This window comes from Branchiostoma floridae, chromosome 3 (assembly GCF_000003815.2).
Source record: "Branchiostoma floridae strain S238N-H82 chromosome 3, Bfl_VNyyK, whole genome shotgun sequence".
NCBI lineage: Eukaryota > Metazoa > Chordata > Leptocardii > Amphioxiformes > Branchiostomatidae > Branchiostoma > Branchiostoma floridae.
In genome coordinates, this window is record NC_049981.1 from 28,980,431 (window position 1) to 29,007,907 (window position 27,477).

A 27,477-nucleotide genomic window follows, 5' to 3' on the forward strand; every position below is an offset into this window, starting at 1 on the left:
ACCCTGTACATGTTCGCACATGATGGGTTATACCGCCCTTTACGGGGTGACACACCCGTCCGGGTGAATGATGTAGATCACCATGTGGCTGATACGACTGAGGTTCGCCAGGCCTCCATCCGGGTGATTTGAAGTGAATCACCAACTCCCGACAGAAGGATTTGCACCAACGCACACCGCACCATCGCACGTGTGGGGGTTCTTTAACGTGCATGGGGTATGGCTCTCCCCATACACGGGAAACTGCTGTTCTGAATTGAATTCTGTGTGACAAAATAGTGTAAAAAATGACTCAAAGTCTTCCTGTACAACCTTTTGTACAACTTTTGTACGAGTGGGGTCGTGTAGCATTGCAGCAGGATGTTTAAGCCGGAACCAAGAGGTCCCAGGTTCCAATACAGTCAAACCTGTATCAGTGGCCACCTTTGCATACCGGCCACCTGGCCATAGTGGCCACTTTTTGTCGGTCCCTTGGATTCGTAATGATTAAGAAATAGGCTTAGCGGCCACCTGTCCAACGCGGCCACGGCCACACCATTTCAGGTCCCGTTGATACAGAAACACTGCCTATTGCAACCATACTGCAGCCTTATGTCACCCTGCACCGAGTTTGAAATTGTAGTTGCGAGGATTTGGAGTTCCTGACAGGGTCATTTTGGCGGTTGCAGAAGATATGCATGCCTTGAGCATCAAAGTGCAAGTCTTTGGCGGTGAATTTACCAATCGGGACAATGTTACTTGGTGAGAAAGATTAGTAGGAACTGAAATCATGTGTAGCTTGCTCATGGTCAATTGATCAACATTTTCTCTATAGTGGCCACCTGTCTATAGTGGCCATATTTCTCCAGTCCCTTGAGTGGCCGCTATAGACAGGTTTGACTGTATATCACAGATCTTATGCAGTCTTAAGCCCTTGCAAAAGGCTTTTACACAAATATCATCACTTCACTCAGGTGGAAGTGAGTACCTAGCTTCGGTCAGGGCCGTCCCACGGATAGGACGTTAAATGGAGATCCCATGTTTCAGGACAGTCACACCTCGAGCATGTTTAAGAACCCGCCACACTTATCAAAAAGAGTAGGGGTCCTTCCCGGTGTGAGTGGATCAAACATCACAGTATGTTTTCTGGATTGACATCTTGAAAAGTTGATAGTCTCCTGTCATGTCAATCCATGCACAAATCTAATTGAATGAATAAATAAATTTTATGAGATAATCATGTCATAAAGGGCTCTGAATTGAGTGATGTGTATTTTGATGTTTCCTAATTGCATATACAAGTACCACAATAAAAAGATCACTGTGGGAGCCTATTAGTGTTTTTTAGGTCTTCAAATAACTCAATAAAGGAAGAGTAGATTTTGCACATTCTCAAAAACGTCTTTGTCAGAAAGTAAGTACTTGCCACTCTTCCTCTGCCACCAAAGCCCAAAAAGAACAAGAAACAACCACAGCTACAAGTTTCAATGTAATCAACCTGGAATCGATCTCCATAAAACAACAGACAGATGGTTGGTGCTTAGAGAAAGAAGAACAACAAAAAAGTTTGCAAAAACACTGAACATGTGACCACCAAAAACTACATATCATACATGACGTAAGATCTTAAGATTTTGTACCTTACTTAGTACTAGTAATACACCGTTTTACAAATCCTACATTGACGTCAATGATTCCTGCGCATAGTGCACCAGTACAGGCAGACTCAAGAAAAGTCCTGAACACAACATGAAATGTTGTTATTGTTGTTTGTATCAAGAAACTCAGTGTTTCAAAACCCAACATCTAGTTCCAAATTCAATTCAGAGATAAAACAACACATCTTTCACATAAAAGTAATGTCGCCTGCGTTTGCTACCAGGATGATTTTAAAAAGTGCATGGGTAGGCCTGTCCCAAGTTTCTGTACTTAGTGACAAAGGTAATCTTTTCTAGTTATTTTCTACAGAGTAATATCAAAGTTTGAGTGTAACTGTTAGTTAACTTATAGTAGTCTATAAGTCAGAGATGCCTCTGACAAACTAGCGGACTATTCTAGCACCAATGTTTGGCTGGTTTTCTTGCATGCCCCTAAGTGCATAGTTTTGACAGCAAAGTCCTTGATCCACCACTGTATGTACAGTTATTGATAAGTACACATACTTTTCAACACAGACACATCCACTTTAATGTTGAATACATTCTAATAGATGTAATTCTACCCAGCTTTCAGAAATTGTTACTTCTGTATAATGCTATTGAGTGAAAGGAAAAACAGTCTGACAATAATCACAATAAGAGGTCAAAATTGTATCACTTGAAATACCATATCTTATTTTACCAATCTATGATTTCTCACTTTTTTACCTTTGGTTAAAATTCACAAAGATGTGATAATTATAACCTGCCTAGCTTCTTTAAATAGCTTTGACAAGTAAGTACCCTTGCACGTACAGCCTCCCAAACACCAGCAGAAAAGGTGCATGGCATTCTGTTCAGATACAGTCACAGATGTGCTAGATTTTAGCACAGAAGGTAATTTACATAGATAATGCATGAACACATTTCACGGGTACATCGCAACAGTGTGATATTTATGAGCCTTAAATGTTAATTATCATGCAGCATGGCATTTGTACAAAGCCCCCAGGTCTTCTATTTGTCTGGCACAGATACATATTCTTCTAATAGTTTTTTTCCTTCTTCTTTTTTTAAACACAACACCTAAAGCAGCAATAATCCTAAATCAGGTTAGATAAGTTTTGTTTCTTTTGTACACTTCATCATAGCAGAGAGAAGTCGTGTGAATCCCGTGTCCTTTGGTTTCTCCAGCCCCCGCATCATACGCTGCTTCATGATGGACACAAACTCCTTGTTACTCAGCTCACCGTCATCTGGCAAGAACAAATTGCTATCAGTGCAAGTCTACTTTAAAAAAAAATCATAGTGTGCATCAGCTCGATTAATGCCTTCTGTCATATTTTGCTGTTTTGCCCATATTCATTGATCACCAGAAGGGAAATTTCACAAGAGTCAAGCATATTTTTACCTCAAAATCTACCCTCACAATGAACATCTGAAGCTCATTGACCCCAAACTTCAACCAATCCCTAAAATTTGTGCAAAGATCAAGAGAATACCAGGCGTACAATGTAGTACTCTAGTACGCATACCTATTATTATGCCCCATTTTCCTGTCTGAACTGGACAGGGTTTTCCGAAAACCCCATTATAATTATTGATTTTTCTGATGTGTGGCAGGGTATCATACATGATAATATCATTGGAAAGTGATTGGTGTTGTTACGAAACGGCACAGAAGGTATTAAAAGTTGGAAGATACAAGACAGTGCAGTAAAAAATCACATTGAGATGTTGAACAGTTGTTCAAGTTCAACTCACCGTTTTCATCAAACAGCTTGAAGACAATCTCCACAACATGGTCATTCAGCTCTACTCCAGCCACCGTCAGAGCTACATGCTTCAGAGTGGCTGCAAACATGTCATAAACAACAAAAATGTCAGGTCTGCACGTGTTTTCTAATAGTTAGACCTTCCAATAGTAGAACAGCAAGCTACATGTATGTGTAATCTGTACCACTCTGTAAGATTTCACCATTGTGTTGCAGGCTTCTTATTTGGAAATTTTACTTCAGAATCACCAACAATTTCTAATCATGGTGAGTTTAGCTATGTGGGACAGATGTCTGGAGGGAGAGAGTGGATCTGGTCCGGGCAACTCGCCCGTGATGATGATGATGATTAGCACTCCTCAGAGGTTTACAGTTCTTTAACCTCCCCTGATGCCTTACCCCATAACCAATGTATATCAGTGTTAATAAGGTCCAACGGAGAGCTGTGCGCATAATACTCGGACAGAACTACACGTCTTACACTGATGCCTGTTCTGACTACCTTCTCTACAAGCACGACGTCTTGAACTGATCAAAAACTTTGCTAACTCTCTCAGTCAGTCAGAGCACTTCCTGCACTTACTGCCACCAGCCAGAGGTGAAATCAGTGGTAGACAGACAAGGTCATCCCACAAACTGAACACTACTCGCTGTAGAACTGAACGCTATCGTAACAGCGCTGTACCCTTTATGGTCCGCCTTTTGAACAAGTAATTGTCACCTGTGTGCTGCTGTTTTGTATTAAATAGTAAGACATTAAGTATTTAAAATATTTATCCGACATAGTGATACATTGATATTACTGTACTGTTTTAAATATCTTATCCCAACGTTGTTTTAATTTGTCTGTCTAACCGGATTTTTAAGATCCGTGCCTGTGCGATTATTTATAATCTTCGATTTTAACCACCTTGTTGATTTAATGATGTAATGGTTTGTAATGACTTGACGCAATTCAGCCGTGAGGCTGCCATGCCAATGTCAGTTTGTTTGTATTTTGAAATAAACCAGTCATATACATATAAAGAGTCTAAGCAGTGTACATGTATCAACACCAGCCATCAAAGTACACATTTTAGGATAAATAACGGAATTCTTTTACTCAAATCAGAATCCTCTGCATAATTGGCCCTATCCCTTTCAAGGTCACTTAGTATATATACATTAACCTACCTACCTATACATTAATCTTTATCATAAATGTCCCAACCAGGGATAGCGAGTGTCCTCATCAAATAACTATCATAAAAATTGCCAGTTTCTATATTTAGAGTGTTTTATAATGCCATTCGCTACCTACAAAATGATGACATGATATAATGTTAATAGTTTAAGCTGAGTTAATGTACAGTGGTAGCATGTGTCCTCATCAAATGATCATGATTGTGAAATTGCAATTTTCTATATCTAGAGTCTTTTTTAAATGTCATTTGCTGCCCTTATAGTATAAAATCATGACACGGTATAACTTTGATGCTTGAATATGAGTTTATGTACCTGGGTCTATGGATGCCCCCGCCACATGGTAAAATGTCAGTGCCGTGTCAACATCATTTATGTTCTTTAACACTTGAAAGAAGTTCTTGTAGTCTTCGAAGGTCACTCCAGGCACTTCCTACAGCAGAACAAAATGTCAAATAATCAACATTAAGGAATGGAAATTGCTACACATACCAACTTATGAAACTAATGTCATTCCTACAATGTACATGCTACAAGCTAAACATCACCAACGGAAATTATCTAAGATGTTGATGTCTTAACTACCTCGTCCTCCTTCTCCTTGAAGTACTTCTTGACCCTGGCCATCATCTTCTTCTTCCTGTTGTCTGACAATCCCGCATATGTCAGCATGACATCACAGAAGTCTCGCACTGAGATCTTCCCGTCATCTGGGTCATATCTCTCAAACTGTAAGACAGAGAAGACATTGCAGTGATAGTGATGTACAATAATACCTGGAATTACAAAGCAGGGTTCGAAATACACATACTTAACTTGCAATTTGCACATAATTTTTGAGACTTGCATGTAAAAATATTCTGAACTTGCAATATTGCATATTGAAAATACCTGGCCTATAGTAAAAATACTGAGGCTACGGTGCCTTTGTTTGTCTGACTGTGATCGTCACCGGTCGTCAGTAGGAGTGATCTATATATTATATATATATAATCAAATTTGGCTGGCTGCAAAATTACATGCTGATTATGTGGATATCTTTAAAAAAATTTCAAGTTCTGTCTATATTTTCAAGCGCTGATTTCTGTCCGTCAAATGTGACAGAATGGGCAAAATTCTTATCTGTCCTGAGCAGCAAAATTCCGCCAAAGAATGGAATGATGGATGCTGGCTAGACTGTTGCAGTATCGTCTAGTTGTAGTTTGCATGTAAATTTTTCAAATTGCATGTAAAATTTTTGCCAACTTGCAATTTTGCATGTAGCAAAAAAAAAAGTATTTCGATCCCTGCAAAGTAAGCTGATTGTCCATAGGGAAATGAAATAGTATCTGTCTGTATCTGTATCTATGTAGCAGGTATAAGCGCCCTTCAGCGCAACACACCAGCTTCGCAGTTGTAGTAGTAGAATAGTCGAACAAACTGAGACCTTTCCATGTTTTGGGCCTTCTCTTCTCTCTCAATCTATAATAGGGAAACCTGGTAGTGCACATTTTTAAAGACAAAATACGCAGTCAAGCTGTTCTGAATCAATTCAATTGTAAGAAGCAAGAGCAGAATTAGAAAGCACAATCTATGTATGTACTGATTTATTGACACAGTAAGAATTTCTCAGATAGTCAGAGACAGAATTTCCTACCTCAATCCTGAGAATTTCATGTTGCAGCTGTGACTGGAAGGACAAGAACTTGTCCACTGTCAAAGTCTGGTCCATCTCCTCGCCAAAGAAGTATCTCGCCAACGCACTCCCAACTCCAGCCTTTGCCTTCACGTTCCCCGTGGTACTGCGGTCACGGTGGCGCATCCCTGTTGACGTCTGGTGGAATACAACACTCTGGACCTGGAAGGAAATACAACACATTGTACTGTACCAAACATTCATTTTGGTAAACTTGTTGTGTGGCTTAGCTGCTCAAAACTGCAGGGACAACACAATTATTGAAAACTAATAAATACAATAAGTACAATGTAAAACTGCAAACTGTAAATATCTTTACAGTTTTCTTTCTTCTTCTCAAGAGAAATAGAAAATCATTAAGGAGACTTTTGCATCACTGTTCTGTAGCTAAGATACAATCATGAATAACACCTTTTTTGAAAGAAAGATTGGTAAGGCATTACAAATGGTGATGCCACACATATATTTTGCAGTACATTTCAATTAAGGTATTAACAGTATGTACATTTTTGTACATGTATGTACCGGTAAATATTCAATGTTCTGTATGTACATGTTATATGTCATGGAATTTTGCCATGAAGTCCACAAAGATTAGCATGTCACTTATGGATTTTCTGAATAAAGTCTCAAAGTCTCAAGCACTTACGAACAAGAATGATACTCTCATGCAATTAAGGGAATCATTACACATGACATGTAGAAATGTCTCCACAAGAAATCCAATTGTATTACATATACATTTGTACATCATGAAGACTATAATTGGAGAGAAACACAATTATTGTGATTCCTGTATCCGCTTGTGTCCACTGAACTGAGATTCCTTACCTTTTCAAACTCGTCATATGACAGGTGTCCATTTCCGTCCAAGTCGTACATACGGAATGCTATCTCAAAGTTCCGTCGTGGGGCTACAAAAAAATATCACAGGTAACATGTATATCATCAAAAGTAGGAAATTAGACAAAGAATGTTTAGCTTTCTTAATAATTTGTTGAAATGCATAACTCAGGTCTTTATAAACTTATAACATGATTACATACATTGCACGTAACTGTCCCCCTTTGGCTAAACTTTCCAGTTTCTGCATCTACCATTCATTTTTTCACTAAAGGTGTCAAAAGAAGAAATTCTGGGTGACTTACTTGCCAGTACAGTAAGTAGGAAGATGTAGTCAGTGAAGTTGATGAGACCATTTTCTCCCAGTTTGTTGAAGATGTTTCCATCATCTCCAAACTTTGTCTCCACATCTGCACGTATTGCCTGAAGTGATGCACGGAGCACAACACTTAGAGATCTCACATGTTGAGATACAAATGAATGGAAACAAACTCTAATAGTGGAACTCGATTTGCACTAGAAAGAGAACTTTTTAAAGAAATTGAAAGATTACATAAATGTGTGGTCACATTTTAACATTTAATCCATTGTACTCACTGTCACAGTGGAAAATATCCAAACAACTGCAGAGGAATGGGGCAACCACTACATGCACATGTATATAGAAAGCCATGCAAACATGAATATCCTATTTCACTCATCCAACTGTTCTTTACTACTTAAAGCAGGGAAAATGATACCATGCCATTTATAAATCACATCATTACTTTGAGGATAGAATTGAGCAAAACGTCCAAAACAAACTTTGCATTTATTCAACAACTCTGAAAATGGTAAATGGAAAATTTTATAGCCAATCCTTAAGAAATTCATACATTACATTGGAGCATATATCACAGCAGTGCACCCTTAACAATTACATGGAAACTCCATTTTCTTGAAGCTTTGTACAAACAATAGTCACATATCTTCAAGCACATATCTGCTTTACAGCCTACAAAATGTAGCTGTCTTTAAGGGTGTATCTAGAGTTTGCCACTTAATCTCCAGGCTATTAAATGTCTCACCAGCAGTTTCTCACCAATGTAGAACCTGCACATTATTTTTGAATTTTGCCATGCTGGAAAACATTTACTTTGAAATTCTGATTAGCATTTTTTTTTTTGCGTGTCTGTACTGACTTACTTTAGCATGTTGTCCCTACACACAGGAGGGAAAAGAAAGTTTAACGACTGATAGAGGACAGACGACAACACACACAAAACATGGAGATTGGACACAAAACACTCTGAGATAGTCTCAACGTGCCTACACTGGCAGATTTGGCTACAACACATATTTTTGTTGTTTGACAACAATGTAGAATTCAAAACAACCTTCAAAATGATGCTCAATTTTTTTGTCCCTTTCTTCCTCTACAGTAAAGCCATATTGACCGAGCTTATAACTTAAGTACAGCAGCAGACCCTTTAAACATAACTTCATTATAGACCATACCATGCATAAACCTACCCTTCCTTGACTTCAAAAATATACAAACTTTATGAGTAACTAAACTGCCTGATAGCTTTCGTAGAAAGGACACTGTCAGTACAGGCATGTTGGATGCAGAATTATGGTAATTAACATTGTGTAACTCACCATATGGAGAGAATGGTGATCGTGAAGCTTTTGAAGAAGAATGCAGAAGACAGCAACATTACAAAAGCACATGAACACAATACACGGCACAGACGTTAGGCAAACACACCAAAGTTGTGACGTATTAGTCTGCGTGTGCTTTAACAGCTACATGTAACTCCCTAAAAGGTTGTGAGTTCACTTGAATTGAGCAAAAAGTAACATATCATCTTACTTCACTTCTCTCTGCAAACTTGGTGAATAAAACAAGGTTACTATGAACATCTGTAATAGCTTCTCTGTGCAATGGGGGAGGGGGGCTTAAAGCACAGGAAAATTTTCTTTTGATGAGACTGGGCTTGATAACACATTTGTCACACCTGACTGAGGGAGGTGATTAAATGTTTTCAAGCGTGAAAACTATGCTTTTTTTCTTCAAAAGTCCATTGGAAAAGACGCATAAAACTGTCCTGTACCAAATCCTGTTCTCAAGTTTTTGAGTGTCATATATTTCACAAATTCATATATTTCACAAATATAATGTAATCTATACACTAGAGAAGTTAATAAAGAATCATTGAAAATTCTTTATAACATTTATAGTTACGTGTGACAGACGTGTACAACATACAAACTAACTTTCAAAATTGTTATAAATTGGCATCAGTATCAACCAAAACCAAATGTACACAGCTTTTCTGGGTTTGTACTTTTCAGCCATATTGCCATGTCAGTTTGGCAAGGTTGCAGGTCTGATGTTAACAGCTAGGGGGCATGCTTGGACTCACCGCCAAGAGCTCGGCGTGTGAAGCAGTGTGGTGATGCTTGGGTCACAAACAGACATCCAAAGAAAGAACATGTAAAAAGGTGTGTTAGGAAATAAAGGAAGAGAGAAGTGGAGTGCAAGACATACAGGTTACTGAATGAACTTCCTTTCCAATCATTCAGGAGAACATTTGTTGGAGAAATCTTGTTGATTCAGGACTTAGTAGTTGGGAGAGTATGCATGTACAAATGGATGTCAAAGATACTTAGGGATGTCTCAGGACATGCAGTAGTTTTTACATTAGTGGACCGTTGATCATGCAGAGTAGCAAATGGCATAGTTAAGCAACCTGCCTTCTGGAGGGGTAAAAGAATGTTACCAGCAGGAAGCCCAATGATCATGTCATGGTGACCCTTTTCACAACCAAGATCATTCATGTTAGCAGTTATAGCATATGATAAAGGCAATTTCTGTTGTGAATTCTACACCACTGATGGTCCCTTATCATTTAGAAAAATGCCATATTCTTTCTAAACACTTGCAATATCCACTTTGCTTCGGTAACTTCCTCTAGCATGTTTCTACCAGTTTGATCTTGGATCCTTCATCTTGTGAACCGAATCACTTACCTTGATGTGTACATGTCTGAACTGGTCCAGCCCAAGTCCTGCATTTGTAACAAAGAAGAAAAGTACATGTATATTTTATCACATCAAAGAGCTGATGAAGGTCTGTATACAGAACTTACGCATAGAAATTGTTATCCAAGGTTTGTATTACCTTGTAGATACCTTTTAATGAAGTTAATGAGGTAAACACATACATGTATCAGGAACATTATAAATCCTTCGAAAAAAAAAATACTGTGACTTACGTAAAAAATAATACTGTGACTTTTAAAATACTGTAAATGCAGAAATGTTCGCGGTGGATTAATGTTTGCGTTTTTCGCGGTGGCCACTTTACCGCGAATTTAAAACCACCGCGAACATTTTTTCAAGGTAGTAAGAGACTATAGTGCATGGTGCTACCCCGAAATTAAAACCACCGCGAAAATTCCTTTTTCCCGCTACCGCGAAATTAAATCCCCGCGAACTTGAATGCATTTACAGTAACACATAACTTAATGCAGGTCAGTAATAAAGTTCATCCTACCTTCTGGTTGTTTGTCACCAGGGGTGATAGAACGGACAAAGTCCTCTGGAGTCATGTAGATTTCATGGTGCCCGTCTTCATCATAGACTTTCAGCGTGGCAAAGTAGCGGAAAATCTTGTCTGGAGTGGAGTAAGCACGGATTCTGTTCTCGTACTCAATCACCTACAAGAAGACATTAGAACACAGAAAAGTCTTTAATCCATCCATCTATTCAGCAATTTTTACCTTATTCATATTCAGAAGAACTAGTAATACTTACAATGTATCAGAGGAAATCAAATGAACATGTACACGTAATGCAGTATGATGTATGCTGCCTACGTGGAGGTCTTAAGTGTTTTGAATGAAACGAATTGCAAGCAGATGCCAGCTTTGTATCTTGAGTAGAATCTCAGGGTTATTCTTGCAACCTTGGGTAGAGTCTTAACAAACTGTTGTACAATTGTCAGGTATTTTACAGTGTATCATGTTTGAGTGAGAGCATGAAGCCTTCATGTGATGTTTGTCATTCTTAAGAATCTTGACAAACTGTTGTACAATTGTCAGGTATTTTGACCACCACTACCAAGACCAAAGGTAAATATCAGGGTTATTCTTGCACAACGACCTTGCCATGGCACACGTTCCATTTTCTTCCCTTTTCGACAAGTGGGTTCTTTTAGTTTTACGTGCAGAGGTCTGACAATTAAGGCTTATGCCCAAGCTCCCTCATACACCGCCCGGGCTACCAGCTTTACATCGACATCTGAAATGATAAATGCAATGCCTTAAATATACTACATTGTACATGTCCAAGCTGAGCCAACCCTGGGGTCGAACTCAGGCCCAGGGATACATGGAATTTCAATCAGGTGTTTTGAATACTGTTAATTATATTTTTGCAGGACTTAATTTCTTACTCGTAGAGTGGAATTTGTTATCACCAAGTACAGTAGGGGCTTCTTCTCTGGGTAGTTTTAAAGAACACTTGCAGATAGATGTGCAAAAGTTAGGTGTGACGGGTCATTCGGTGTAATATAACCAGCTGCTGCCGTGCTGCGTGCGGTTATACCGGTAATATAGATACAGATACAGATTAGCAGAAAAGGAAAGGTGTTGTAAGTTTGCAGCAGACACAATTCTATAGTACAGCTGTCCAGCCTGTAGTAGTACATTTCAAATGCACAGTCTAACAGAATGGCACATCACAGCTAAAACCACAAAACAAAACCATCTTGCACATAGATTTCAAGGTTATCATAGTAAATCAATATGACTTAAAAAAGCAAAAAAAACATCAATGAAGACTTCATGCTCGCACTCCAACACGATACACTGCAAAAAACCTGACAATTGTACAACAGTTTGTCAAATAGAGAAGGACAAGCCCAGGTAAAATAGGCGCTGACACAACCAATTGCTCCGAAGGGATTTAGAGTAAGACCTGGGAAGATTTACCACCACCAAAGGTGTCTAATCCCCTCAGTAAGCCCCTCCACATGAATGCCAAAACATTCTCTCGGCGTGAGTGATATGCCAATGACATAAAACGTGGGAGGAATAAGCATTGCCTTCATTACCACCGTCTGTGGTTATGTTTGATGAAAGTACCTTCCCTGGAAGGCGATGAGAACAGTAATGTGATTACACGATCGGCTGTGGAATATCTGCACACATATGAGAGCCTCCATGACTGATAAGAGGTCATCCCTTCAGAAACAGGCTCCCGGCTTTTAAGGTCAAAATGTAGGGTAAAGCATTGATTTTTTTTTTTACGGTGGCCAAATATAGATCTTAAAGATGCTGTAATCCGACCCCTCTTTGTAGTTTCAAAGTAAATTATATGGTCTTGTCTTCAGATGTAATAAGATAAATTAATCCCATTCAATCTAAGAAAACAAAAGCTATCAATGATTTGGCGGACTCGAAATTCAATCTCTTGATACTGAATTAGAATATTTTATCCTCCAAGTTGCAAGATATGCATATTCATTTCTACTAACTACAGCACAAAGGCAGGTATTTCCAAAACTACTGTTTAGTGAAGGAAGTGCTGTGCTGTAGCAACTACTACATTTGACTGCTTATCACATTCAATTTTGTATCAATTTTGTATTACCATTGGTTTTACTGTTCGCAGGGCCAGTTATTGTGAACAGAATTTATTTCATATATACAGTGTTTTAGAAGGATTTGTTCTGCTTGAATGCATGGTACAAGCAAGGACAAATTCACTGCTAACTGCAATCAAAACACTCTTCAGGGCTGTCTCCAACTCCGTTTTTTTCCATCCCACTTATTGTATAGGAGTCCATGTGGTTAATCTTTGTGTTGAATCTTAAATCTTACAAATACATTGTCATCAATTTAAGATCATGAAGTTCAAGATTTTTTTGACAGGGTGAAATTTTTGTCTTTCCCAACTCCCAAGCCAATGTCCATCCTGGGACGGAGGAACAGGTCCCGGAGACCCCCCTGAATTCAATGTAACTCCCTGCTGCATGTGTCCGTATCTAAGTTACACATGTTATTCGTCCAGACACACCAGTATATGTTATCCCTCCATGTGCAATAGTACTCGACTGTACAAACAGTAGTCTTAGTGGTTGACAAATGTACCATTGTTGTTGTTGTTTTTAATAAAATAAAATAAAATAAAATAAAAAAATAAAATAAAAATGTGTCCGTATCTGTACTCCTCAACTTTATTGTTAGGTGTTTTGTAAGATGAGCACACATACTTCTATTTTGAAGACTTGTATCACTCACCCTCCTGTCCCGAAAGCCGGGTCCTTTCTTCTTCTTCTTCTTGACCTCGCCCTCCCCCTCCTCCTCTGTGTCCACCACATCTATCTCCTTCCCCTCAGCGTGGGCCACCGACACGCTTTCCACCGCCCGCAACTGCCTGCGTGAAAACGACATAACTGTTTAATGTACGCGCACATTTACCTGATTAGGTCCACCTGACTAATGTTACCTCCATGAAATTGTGACTGCAATAAATTAACTGTAAATTCATTAATTTTACAGAGGTCTTATTCAGTAGGAGGGAAATCTAATTTAAAAGGAGTTTTGAGACAATTCTGTAGTAAAGTAGTTATACAAGGGAGACCATCACAACCGTTTTGAGATTCACAGTATTCTATTGCATCATTTGGTTACATAATACGACATTACCAATGATTAAATTGCCAAATGTGTAATGAATATAATTTGCCAATCTCAAAAGAACATTTCAAATTGAAAAGAAAGCCCTTTTATCAACTGTAACATCATATTGCATGATTGTATAAAATGTAACATAAATATGAGGCCAAATTTTAGAGAGTAATAGGGCTGATGCTAATGATATGTGTAACTGTAACTATGTAGCATATGCACATGATGCTATATCTTTAAAGGCATCATTTTGTAATGACAGATTTTCAGGTACATACTATTGATAATTGAATGGCCCTATATTCCCTTGGCTCTTATTTTATTGGATCTCCCTCTTTAGTTGTGGGCCTTAAGTTAGCACCTGTCACAAACATTATATGACAGAAGTACTACAGCAAATTGAGGCCATTCTTGAGACATATTGGCTCATACCAAATTCAGCTATTTGTGATGGAAGTGGATGCCACACGTCCTTGGTTTTATCATGATGAAAATCATATGATAAAAGAGATCTTATTGAATGTGCCTTTTCTTAGCATGTTACAATGTAGCTATGTTGTGCATGTAAAGAGGGACGTAACATGATCCTCCCTTCTATACCCCGCACACGACTTCCAGTCAACAATCCAGTGGCTGTACATGTTGTGTACCCAGGCGGCTGACTGCTATTTACAGCACAGCTAACTAAGGAAACATGATTAGCCTCTGTCAGACTCCAGTGGTGGCTGGAAAAACAGTGAAAGTCGACCAAATAGGATTTTGTCTACCGCTACCAATCGAAGATGGTAGCAGTTAACTGGTCATTTGAACGCTGGATAATGTCTCCGGCAGATCATATCGCTATATTTGGCCAACTTCGCGGGTATTTTTCAGCCACAACAGAAGTCTGGAAGAGATTACAGCATGTTACAGATTACTTGTAGGCCTACTCGGGACGCTGAGGCATTCTTGAAATATGGGGAATAACCGACATGCTGACTGAAATCCCTTAAGTGTGACGATTGGACATCTCCAAGTATATGATTGGAATGAGATCCAACTACTGTACATTTTGTACAGTCATGAAACCTAAGGAAGATGCCTTATATCAGCTATGGTAGGATTTATCAAAGGCTATTAAAGACCTGCCAGTACATGTTTAATTCCCTCTGGTACTGTCTTACAATCTGTTGGGCAAAGAAGCGTGGATATCCTATCTAATCCTGAATCTAAAGCTCAATGTTGTTGAGAGAACGACATCATATCGATGTTAGAGATTTTTGATATGACTAATTTTATTTTGCCTGGGCCTCCCCCTTGCAAAAAAATGACATCATTGGATAAGGCTTGTCTTAAAATAGAATTTGAATCAATGGTCAGTCACCATACAATTCATGTTGTAGGATTCTCAAAACTGACCATCCACAAGGATCTACTATTTCCTGTCCTGAGACAGCTGAATTTCACATGACACATCCTCAAGTGTCACAAGAATGTCCTGGATGGTGTAAACATGCTATGATAAATGAGACAGGGCTTGCACAAAAGCCTCTTCCGGGACCCTGTCATGTGGTGTTAATGTTGACAAATACACCTTACATTAATAATATGTCCCCAGTTGTGGCACTCCATCAGAATAAACTACTTCATGCTGCCTTAAATCCTATGGTTTAATGCATATCCAATATGCCACAAATACCATAAATGGAAGTGGACACAGTGATACATATCGGCCAATAACAGGGTGCAAAATCAACCTTCAACAGAAGAAATTGTATAATGTATTTGATGTCCATGGTAATGAATCTTATCATTACTCTAATTGTCTGCAGTCTGGTTTTATTACAGTGAGCAAAACATCATACAGAAAATGGTTTCACTTCATTTGAAGTGAAATCTTTACTTTCCATGGATTTTTTTACTGGTTTCTTGAAGTTCTATTTCCTGATCTTTCTCCACTTGATAGATTTACCACCCCATATGCAGCCTTGGAAGTAAGTATTGACCGTGTTGATTTTCTGTGGCAGGGTCTGGATTGATTTCTGCACCAGGTTGTGACTTCATGGGAAGGAAACAGCTATAGAATTCTTTATCTTGGTATGCCATGGATATCAATGTCTCATTTCAAGGCAAATGTTTCATTCAGGCTTCTCAGGCTTGCAAAGGAAAGGTGCAACATGTACACGGCATACAAAAGATATCAAAATATTTCACTCCCACAAGTTTCACCTTTGCCCTGACACCATCTTCCCACTCACTTCCTGCCACTCAAGTAACAGTGTATTCAAATAACTGCAAACAGACAACAACACATACATACAGACACACAGAAAACAAAATGGTAGAAAACAGCATCATACATCTGCTTGTAGACTGATGAACGTGTTGGCCTTGCCCCATCCACCCACAATGAGGGGTGTTCGCTTTACGCTCCACCTCCTCATGATCCCCTCCAGCTTCAAAGAGCACGGTTCACCAACTTTGTCAATATGTTACCAAATAAAGGATGGTGGAAAATCTGCATATAGATCGGGTCTTTCATGTCGATGAAGGAAGATCAATAGCAACATGAAGGATGACCTCAATGTATGCAATATTAAATGAAAGAACCAAAATATGCACATTCACTAATTCACTGCTATTCATTTACATGTACTTATTTTTTTTTAAACATTGTATGGCTAAATAATCAATGCATGATCCTTTACACAGGTTGAAAAACAGAATTCTACAATCATTTTATGACACACCTTTAACAGTATTACCCACAGAAACCTGAAAGGTACACGCCTAGGAGCGAATTCCATCAAGAGTGGGCCATTTTGAACTGGGCTGAAAGCAATATGAGCTGTAGCCGGGCACAATAAGCTGCAAAGCGTAAAATAATGTTTTCACGCATGCACTGCCTGTAGGCAGATTTTGATCCAGGCAGGGTGATTGTTGATTACATGGGTGATGCAAATTTCATGGCTTGTCTGCAAAAATTAGACCTGCCAGATCAGAGTGTCTTCTCCAAAGTCACGCTCTTAGCTTCAGGCACTACAACTACTGATAAGGGGGACCAATCCTTTTCAACTGTGGGGGAGGCCATACATGAATAAATCAATGTGGATGGAGCTACATGCTATCACATACATGTACCAAAGAAGATGTCCAGCTGCACATTTTGTGTTGGATCAATTAAGGGCAATATCAAAGCAGGGGTCATGGCACAATTTACCTAAGATATCAGACTGCAGCTGAAGGTATTGTTTTTTTTCTAAATTAATGCTTTGTGGCTTTTTCCTTGTGGCTGCTATCAACCACTAGGCAACCACCTAAGGGGAATGAAGACATAAAATAGTAAATATATAACGTCCTTGATATAATGTAGCTGGTGCCCAAGAGCAAATATTTTCTCAGTCATATTCTGTTTTATGCTGTGCTTGATTATCTTTACTATGCCTTACTCACAAGTTTACTGGTTTCCAAAACTACTGTTTTATTAGCGGTCGTAACTGATAACTCCTGTACAGGTACAGGTACAATGTAGGGTGCTTATAATGCCAAACCCAATCCATTTTCAAGTGTTATTGAGCATGTAGCACTTATCACATGTAGCCACAGGTGTGGCTTGATGAACAGAATCCTGCACACTTAGCAGGAGTCAAGTATTGGGACTCCCATTGGGGAAGAGAAATACACTGGCATCTCAAACATCTCCTTCAAAAACAATGATTGACATTAGATCAATTTATGGAAGGAAGACAGAATTTACATTTAGTAACTGAAAGAAATTCTGTAACTCGTCAACCCAAAATAGATTTTCTATATACACAAAACAGCAGTATGATACTGGACAACCTTGATTGATTATTACTCTCAAATTCATCTTAGCATTTAGATGTTATCCACACCTTTTATCTTAACAGATTGCAATGCTCCCATCTCTGCTAAAAGGTACTACTTTGAGGGTACAGTACATCTACATGCACATGTTTGTAGGTAGTGGTCAATGCAAGCCACTCAAGGGAAAAAAATTAGGAACAATGGGAAGATGTTCAGTTCAGTTCAGTTCATCCTCATTAATGTATGTATGTTTGTTTATGTAATGTGACATTGTATGTACTCAACTGTATGTTTTCACTGAATGTTTGACCCCAAAGACTTACAGTATGATGAAGGTATAAAAAGAAAAGAAAAAAGAGACAATCATATCTTTATGGATTAGCTGGCAAGTGTTGACTTTCTTCCCCACACACCAGAGACTGTCCCAAGAATGCCCTCAATTTTCTGTTGTAAACCTATTGTGCATGAATGTGACCGGGTCCTAACAGCCACCATCTGTTCACACAAGAAGACGTATCACCCTTCCCTTTTACATTAGCTGCCCACAGCAGCTCAGACAGTGTCACCATAATGAAACTGCTCTAATCTCATCACTTTGGGCCCTGGGATTTTTCCAGCTCACACATCAATCAAGAATACACCATAACAGGGTTATTGCATTGGTCAATCTTGAGCCCAAAGGGTTTGGGATGTGTTGGTGTGCAACCCAAGGAGGTCCCTCTTGACAAACCTCCTTGGTGTACCTCTGTGTCATAGTCTGCTACTTCTACAATGGACATATCCTTCAAGTGATGAACTTGATCAAAAGCAAGCTGTCCCTCACACATAGAGGGCAAAAAGAATTTGAAAGGTTGATTAATATTTTCATCTACCATATGTGTTTTGGGCATCGACAAAAAAAAAACAAGATCACTGAATCAGCTAATGGTTCATATATCATGAGCATTGTGCATACAGTGCTCTACTACCTTGTGCATACATATTTGAACCTCCATGGAATCTATGGTGTTAATGAAATTAACTTTGTCAGTTCAAGTAAACTGCTAGTTAACACATTCAGCATTGAACTGTTTTGATCTTTGGGGGCTTTTTTACCAAGGGAGAAAGTAACCTGATCATAATGAGATTCATCTCAGTCATCTGTTTTAATTCCACCTAAGCTGTCTTATTTTATTTCCCTTGGGGCCCCATTCCTTCATTCAATGCAAGTAAGATTTTAAAACCAGTCTGATCTAATTTTTAAGAGTTCCTCTATGGAATGCTCGCTGCTACAATGAATCAATGTCAAATTGAAGGGGCCGACTTGAAACACCGATCACTGTATATTGTAATAAATGTAACCGTTAGATATGCTAATTTCAATTCCATGAAACAGCCGATGCAAACCAATTGAATTAATTGGCAAATTGTCTGCAAAAGGACAGCTTGACTCCACAAATCAATATTGATTTTCATTTTCACTCCTTCCTGATATAAATTAATGTTTCATGAAATGATTATGAACCAGACAATATTCAAGGCAGTCACATATCAAAAATTTTATACACACAATGGTAAACTATTGATTTTGATGGTATATTTTTTTATCTGTAAGTATCTAGACACATATCACATACATGCAAGTACAGGACTCTGGAAGGAGAAGTTTCCAGCATGTTGGAATGGGTGAACACCAGGCTTTTACTTTAGCCAGGCATGCGTCAATGCGTCATCTGGACGCACTTTTCTTACAATAACAAGAAATTTGATGCCCCTGGACGCCCTATACTGGGAAGAAAATCCTCTGACAAGCATGAAATTCTGATTGACCAGACATGCAACCAGGTCATCTGTGGTCACAGCCTTCTACTGTGACATCTGGAACAGTATTTTTGCCTCTTGGGATACCTTAGAATGCACTGTTTTAACTTAAAATCATGAAAAACTCTGCACCATGGAAGGTGGATGCTCCCAGACCCCCTACAATAGTCACTTTACCGCAACTCACCAATAAGTTTGGACTCCCTATTATAAAATCCTAGCTAAAAGCCTGGTGAACACTAACGAGACAGGGAATATCGGACACGCCCTTCCATTAGATTGTCACACTGATGAGCATTTGGTCAATGGACCACACTGATGGAAGTGCTGGCAGCAGGACAACTCTTCAACACTGCTGGATTTCCTTCTGCCTGGCTCACAACCAAGGAAGGAAACTTTCTCTCTTTCTGCCTACTTACAAGTTACATGTACATGTACACCTGAACTTATATGTATAGGACCTAAAACTTTCATATACTATCTTGTAATACTCCAACTTTATTCAATGTTAAGAAGATATCATTAAAGAAATATAACTTGAGCAAAACTGCACTATGTTTAGAGTGCAGACAAATCGATTCCCAGTCGATATGTCGTGACCCGAGGCTGTGGGATGGAATTATCCCGATGGAGGGTGAACAATAACTACACATGGGCGACCCGGGTGCAAACCAGTGGTCTGAACTCTTAATCAGGAACCTCCCTCCAATTTACTAATGGGCTACAAACTATTGTACCAAATGTGTGTGGACTATTCCTATTCAAGCTGACAATTCAAGTATACAGGAAATCCAACGCAACAATCAAACATTTAGAGACTGTAATTGCCTGGCTACATAGATGTCTAAGAGTAAACAATATCATAGTATCAACACAAGAAAAGTGCAAAGTTATAATATATCAAATGCTTCAATATCTTTTATATTAAAATGAGTTTTCAGGCAACAATATTATAAGGATAGCATGATGCAAAAGAGAAGGTTGCTTTTTACTAATTTCAGATGGTAATTTCTGCAAAAATTTCACTGTAATCCAATGACTAGTCAAACTGTACTACACTTGTAAGGCTTTTATCATGGTCGTCTGGAAGTTAAGAGACTAAAATCACTGTCACATTGAAACCACCCAGGGATGTTCCATACCTTCTCCAGTTCCATAGCACTGTGCCGGCAACAGCAGCCACTCCTCCACCAATGAGAGCAGGCCTGAACCACAGCCGAACCTCCTTGCCTGCAGAAGTTGACACCAGTCGGCTGGGCAGTCCCCAGGCGAGACCGGATACTCTATGTAGACCTCTCCTCAACATGGTTATGGTGTTTCACTAGCAGTGGGATGGGAATAAAAAATTACAACAATTGATAAATATTGCAACCACCAACCAATTATGGACGGATATTGTCAGAAACTAAGTCTCCAAAGACCAGGAAAATATAACACAACCTTGCAAGAGACCTAGAAGTTGGCAAAGGTATGTTGGAGAGGTTGTCTGCAAGGTTGGCTCAATGCCTTCAGGAGAAGTGACTACTAGTACTGCAACCAAGATTTAGAAAGAGTACTAGGAATATTGATGGCTGAAAAGTCCTACAAAGTGACAAGCAGGTTGGGCTGTAGGAGCATTGCATTTGAGGGTCAGTCTTGGCTTCAGTGCAGAAAGTCTTCAACATCAGAAGTTATCATATTATAAAAATAATCTCTGAAATAACATGTGTGTAATAAATAATTCAATAAAAATGATGTCACAGTTTGTTACATTTACAATATGATACCTGTAGAATCTAAGAGAAAACTGCAGGTATACAACTTGGCAAGTAAACCCTAATGTGGGAAAGGTGGGCTTCAAGCAGATGTTGGGATGGGATGATGATTCATTTTATGATGGCATGGAAGATCATGATGTATTCTGGCTGCAGAGATTCTCTCACATCCACCGATCCCAGAAAAGACAACCTTGGAACTTGGAAGCCAGAAAATTTTATGACCTGCTTGAATAGTACAAGGTACAATCATGTCAAATCACCATATCTTGCGCACAGCACCTAACCGACCCTGTCAATGATATATATGTCCTGTTGAAACTTAATAATGACCGTGGATTGGGACTTAAGTGTATCCTTATCTTACCCATTCAAGACCTTTGCCTGTGCCAATCACTTTCCATTCAACAACAGTGTTTCTGGTGCAGAGCCCAGGGATTTAGTTCTCCCAGGATTGATGAGCATGACGTTATACTGCGACATTCCTGTGGCTTGCTACTGTGAAGGTGATTTGTTTACACTAATATTTAGTGGGCGCTCCGCAGGCTTTCCTGATGACATGACGCCCTATGTATTAAGGGATTTAACCTGGCATATTAGGGATCATATAAGACAAACTGATTCCCAGATTAAAACAAAAGATCCCCAAAGGGAAACTTAAAGTAGGCAAACAAAAGTTGATGTGTTAATGACCTCAAATTTGGATCTAATTAAACTCAATCTCAAACATTTTTTTACAAGAGCCATAGATTTAACCTGTTTAAAAATGTTATCAATTTGTTTCCAATGATGACCAATAATATGTTACAATGCTTAAATCCAAATTCTGAAGCCTCCTGTGTTGAAGCATGATGCTTTCTATAGTAGCTATTAGGCCACACCGATTTAATTTCTTGGTTCACGGATTCGCTCGCTCCTATTTTTTGGAAAAAAAAATAAAAATAAAAATTACTACTCAGCAAATTTTCACCATTAATGAAACCATTCACCAACTTTCTGGTGTAGCAAATTGGCCTTTATATAATAAGCTCCTTAAAGTGTGGGTACAGGTGCTGTTACTGTACAAAAATAGTGTTTTTGTACTTTTTTCAAGCTGAAAACTTTTTTTCTTTATGTTTTGGATTAGCCATTACCTTTACCCCAACCATTTTACAATTTTTATTTTTATTTTTATTTCGCCCTATCGCTCCATATTTTTTATGAAAAAATCCGTGAACCAAGAAATTAAATTGGTATGGCCTTAGGCTAATGATACAAGTGACTTTGCCAGTCACATCCCCCCAAGTTATGTTGTGATTTTAAGTTCGTGCTTGACACGAGGGGCAGAAGAATGCTTGTGATGGTTCTAACGTCACGGTGAAGAAGTCACTGCTAAAATTGCCAATATAGAGCCTCCACAACATTTCTCATTTTACAATAAGCACTTTCACAGAAGTCACGTGAAGTCGCATGGCGCAGCGGCGGCATTTGTGCCTCGTGACCGAGAGGTTGCGAGTTCGAATCCGACTGCGTGTCACCGATCTTGTGCCCTTGGGAAAGGCACTTTACACGACTTTCCTCACTATGGTCAGGTGAAAATGAGTAGCCGGTGCAATGGCCTAGTGGGTAGAGTGTTCGCCTTGCATTCGGAAGGTCGTGAGTTCGATCCCGGCCGAGTCATACCAAAGATTATAAAAATAGTACATGCTGCTTTCTCTGCTTAGCACTCAGCATTCGGGAAAGAGTATGGAAGTTGAACACACACCACTACCAGTGGACTAGCCCCCTGCTGTAGTGATTGCGTTGTGTGTGGCCCAGGGCTAATGGAACAGAGATGGGCACCGCCCTATGCACCAGAAATGGGCACACGCCCTTGGCGCGGGAAGGTTTTTTAAAACATTCACAGAGACCAGAACGCAGGTGCCACAACAATATGTTAAAGAAAAGAAAACAAACCCAACTAGACATTGTTGTGCAAATCAAAAGAATGGTTGAGACAAGGACTGTTTTCTTTTCCTTTACCTTTAACATACTACCAAGAATTCCTTCACCACGCATGCATTCTGATCTCTGTGAAAGGGCTTATATAGTGTTTCATGTTTTAGTTATTTTGATTAGACCCCAATTAGTATTTTGTGCATTACCCCTTTGCAAACTGGGCACGAATATGCATTTAAGTCTATGAAGCCTTTAATATGAGTCAGCTATGACAAACATCAGGTATTGTCAAAGGATGTGCAAATTCCTTATTATCTGACGAAAAATCAGATCCGAACTGAGGAAAAATGTGTGTACTAATACTAGTGTAACAGTGGTGTTCAAGGACTGCTAAACCGAAGACGCCTATATAACGGCTTAAGCCTTTTGGCCGAACGGTTTGCACGTTCGATTTGTGATCCGGCTACCCGGGTTCGGCGCGGGTTCGAATCCCGGGAGCCGGGGTGTTGTTTCTTCCTGTTCTTACTCGCCCCTCTGAATTTCTACAATGGTTCCCACGCCGGCCCTGTGATTAACAGGCTAGTATGTGCCACACAGGGATGTCGATCTCGGAGATTCGAGGACGAATCTTGAAAAGAAAAGGGGGAGTAGTGTAACAGTGGTGTTCAAGGACTGCTAAACCGAAGACGCCTAACGGCTTAAGCCTTTTGGCCGAACGGTTTGCACGTTCGATTTGTGATCCGGCTGCCCGGGTTCGGCGCGGGTTCGAATCCCGGGAGTCGGGGTGTTGTTTCTTTCTGTTCTTACTCGCCCCTCTGGTTGTTTCACTAGTAGTTAGTTCTTCGCTTGCAGTATATCAAGGAGGTTGAAACTTTCAACCTCCTTGAGTATATCATGTACGTGGTTACTGTACATGTGCACACACATTTTCACGTCCTGATCACTCAGAATCGCTAGGAATAGAGCCTTAGGGGAAACATCTCTTTCCACGGATGATAAGACGACTTGACAATGGTTCGACCGTAAAATAATGCGTGAAAATTATAGCGACGCAACCCGGTGCAGATAGAGTGGATCGATTCAATCAAATAGCCAGGAATACGCATCAGTAATTAACTTCAATACTTCAGTATACGGCGATCTAGGCGCCAATAAATGTATGCGCAAAAATAACACAATTACATGTATGTTGTGGGTACACAGGAATGTGTCTCGGACTGAAAGACACGAGGCAAATTGAGCAAAATGCCTTCAACGCAGCATATAGAATTCCTTACCTGCCATCCGTCGCCATGTTGCTTGGAGCAGTCCATTACAGCATAGAGATCTATTTTTATTCTAGCACTTTTAGCTCCATCTTAGAAGGGAATCTGTCGGATACATGCCTGAAGAAATTATTGTAACACCATAATTGTTGAGATTTTGTCTAGTCTTTGGCAGTTAAAGTGGTATGTTTGTATGTTTTGTTATCTAAAATAAAGCTTTCCCCCACCCCGAGTGCAGTGACCCATAGGCGGACCCGCCCTCCCTCCAACAGAACATAGAAACGCCCATGAAAAGATGGCGGGCTGTCGAGTGGCGAGCCGGATCCCTCGATTCTTTCATCCCAACTTTTCCACCGCTTTTCCAACAACAGCAGCAAAACACAAGGTACGTTTACATAGCTACACGCTTGCCGAAAGATTGCCGTGCCAATAGGTTGGCGGAGATTAGCTCGGGGGTATTTCCGAGGGGAAGTTGTCGGCTGCATTGGCGATGAGGGGCAACTGGGCCCCCCTTTACCCAAGCCAAAGCCATCGAGGCGTATGAGGGGAACACCGGACTGCGGACCGGCTTAGTAAATCCTCCCGTACCCCAGCCGCGATAGTCGATCAAATAAACACTCACATCGTCCATATTATGTGGCGATTAGCTTATCTTGATTGGTTAGGTATCCCGTATTTATCTGAGAAAGCGGCGCAGAGGGGAGGAGGTTTTTGATGAGGTTATCCCGGATTAGAATTTGTGCCAGTCTTTCCCCTAGTGTCAAGTGGGAGGGGGGCGCCTCAAAAATAAATATATTACTCCTTTGATATGAGATGTGAAGGGCCGGTTTCGTTCGTTGGTTGATATGACAATTTATTTGGATTGAAAGGTCGTATATTTGATGCATTCCAACTTGAATATATACTGATTGAGGATTGGTCAAGTGTACGATCAGATTATGTGGTCACATTTCCTATACCTGTGTGTTATAATAAAGTGAGTGATGAGTTTGTCAATAGCTCAATAACCCCCTTGTGTGCATAGCAGTCCCCTGGGGATAAAATCGTTAGCACCTCAGTGTCAAACGATGATCTCTCACTGTGAAACCTATGGCTTTGGTGCAATGCTATGGGAATACAACTGCGATTTCAGGTGCACAAAAACAAGCATTTTGTTCAGTGGCTTTGATGTGGTCATAGAATAGGGCCTAGGGGACACTTCGCCAATTACTGTATTTATCTTGCAACAATATGGGTATTATGTAATACTAGATAGAAGATGGGCATGGCTTGATTATGTGAAAATAGGGGTTGCCCCACTATGAAAAAAAGTGTGATACTATTTTATGCAAATTTTACATACTAGTAGTTTTTTTTACACACTTTTTTCATAGCGCAACACTTTTTCTGCAATGTGTGGATACAATCACAGTAATTGAAGGGCTCCCGTTGACTAAGGGCAGTTGCCATGTTCTAAGTACTTCTACCATATTCAAAGAGTAGTCTTGTCTCTTGCAAATTGTCTTGCAACTGTGATAAATCATCATCAGGTAATGGCCATTAACTGGTAGTGCAGAATATCATTTCATTGAATATTGATTGTGCTTTTTAGCTACAAGAAGGAACTAACATTCACTCCAGCATTTCGGCTGTTTTCTGTGTTTTAACTGTTGATACGGCTTTGTATCCTGTATTTCAGAGTATGTATTTCCATTTTTTATTGTAGTTCACCCAAGATATGTTAAAGTTTCATGTTCAAGTTCATCTAAAAGTGATGTTTGTTGTGATAAACTGATAAAATTGCTGCATGTTGTTCCCTCTTTGCCCATGGAACAGCATATATGATGCATTTAAATCATATACATGTACCATCATTGCAACTAATGTGAATCTAGATGTTTTTTCAGCACTAAGGACATTTCCAATGATCTTTGGGTTGGTCAGTATTCCAAATAATGCAACACATTCCTCGCTGAGCCAAATTGCACCGTTAACAAAGTATCGATAATCCGCTTAGCACAAATAATTGATCATAGGAAGCAGTTTAGTCCAATGAGGCTCTGCAGTTTGAGTAAAGGTGATTGATTAATTGATTGATCATCTTGATAAGCTATTTTTTTCTGTATAGTTCAGATCTCCATAATGGTTAGCTGAAAGCAGCTTCCAGTTCCATCTTATTCTTAACACTAAACCCCTCCCCTATTGAAGAGATTCAATAGAAAAGAACCACAATTAAGAAGAAAAGATGCAACATTAAATAGAGTAAGAAGATATAGCAGGCTTCCCAAGCAGGCATCTGATTTGACAATGTCTTTGACGAAGGAATCAAGTAAGTGGTAAAACGTTAACGGAGAGAAATTAGAATTTTACCATGTTGCCTCCTTTCACCTGAATGCTGGTAATGGCATCAGCTCTTAGGCTACATGATCAGTGTATCATCACGGAGAGAAATTAGAATTTAGTGGGGCAGATAACATCAAATTTTGGAGGAATCTTTCACTTTGTGATACAAGCACCAAACTTGGTACAGATACTCATTGGACTTTACTGTTTTGAAAAAGTACGCGGGCCACTTGATTTGACTTTCGGCGCCCCCTAGCGGCGCGTTTTGGTACTGCAGCAGACCTTCCGGGCTTTGTATCTCCTGTTCTAAACATGCTACAGTCATGATTTTTATGTGGTAGAAAGCTGGTAGGGTAAGGAACAAGTGACGTAAGTTTGGTTTCCCTAGCGGCTTGTGTTGGAACTACAGCGGCGTTTTTTTGCCGCTGCCGAATTGCCCTAGGGGCGCTTTTTGGTACTGTAGCAGACCTTCCGGACTTTGTATCTCCTGTTCTAGACATGCTACAGTCATGATTTTTATGTGGTAGGAAGCTGTTGGAGTAAGGACGAAGTGATGTAAGTTTGGTCTCCCTAGCAGCTTGCGTTGGAACTGCAGCAACGTTTTTTTGCCGCTGACGAATGTGAAGCGGAACAACTCCGGACGTTTGAAATGTCCAAAAGTAGGTTCTTGACTATGGGAAAGCTAAATGTTCAACTCTAATTGTGATACAAGCGCCAAACTTAGTACAAATACTCATGTGATACTACTCTTTTGAAAAAGTACGCGGGCCACTTGATTTGACTTTTGGCGCCCCCTAGGGGCGCTTTTTGTACTACCATGAGGCTCGGAGAACTACAGAAC

At 39.6% G+C, this 27,477-nt stretch overlaps 2 protein-coding genes across 7 annotated transcripts in view; one reads left to right on the forward strand and one right to left on the reverse strand.

Annotated features, from left to right (window-relative positions):
* Positions 1 to 1,455: 1,455 nt before the first annotated feature.
* Positions 1,456 to 24,453, reverse strand: LOC118412361 (calcium uptake protein 1, mitochondrial-like). 6 transcript variants are annotated; one of them, XM_035815180.1, is made up of 15 exons: positions 24,327 to 24,453; positions 20,521 to 20,699; positions 13,382 to 13,517; positions 10,633 to 10,795; positions 10,107 to 10,144; positions 9,500 to 9,535; positions 8,733 to 8,759; positions 8,277 to 8,291; positions 7,397 to 7,514; positions 7,080 to 7,162; positions 6,210 to 6,410; positions 5,159 to 5,302; positions 4,889 to 5,006; positions 3,381 to 3,470; positions 1,456 to 2,872 (listed from the first exon to the last, which is right to left on the reverse strand). In XM_035815180.1, exons 2-15 carry the CDS (start codon positions 20,682 to 20,684, stop codon positions 2,730 to 2,732), a joined length of 1,476 nt encoding a protein of 491 aa, XP_035671073.1. In that variant the 5' UTR covers positions 20,685 to 20,699; positions 24,327 to 24,453; the 3' UTR covers positions 1,456 to 2,729. The 6 variants fall into 6 exon arrangements, with proteins under 6 accessions (XP_035671073.1, XP_035671075.1, XP_035671074.1 ...); XM_035815182.1 differs by lacking the exon at positions 9,500 to 9,535; XM_035815181.1 differs by lacking the exon at positions 8,277 to 8,291.
* Positions 24,454 to 24,545: 92 nt separating this feature from the next.
* Positions 24,546 to 27,477, forward strand: part of LOC118412371 (calcium uniporter protein, mitochondrial-like) — a 37,004-nt gene continuing 34,072 nt past the window's right edge. Inside the window, exon 1 of the mRNA XM_035815199.1 lies at positions 24,546 to 24,699. Coding sequence (XP_035671092.1) covers positions 24,610 to 24,699 — 90 coding nt within the window. The 5' untranslated portion in view covers positions 24,546 to 24,609. The remainder of the gene's footprint in view (positions 24,700 to 27,477) is intronic.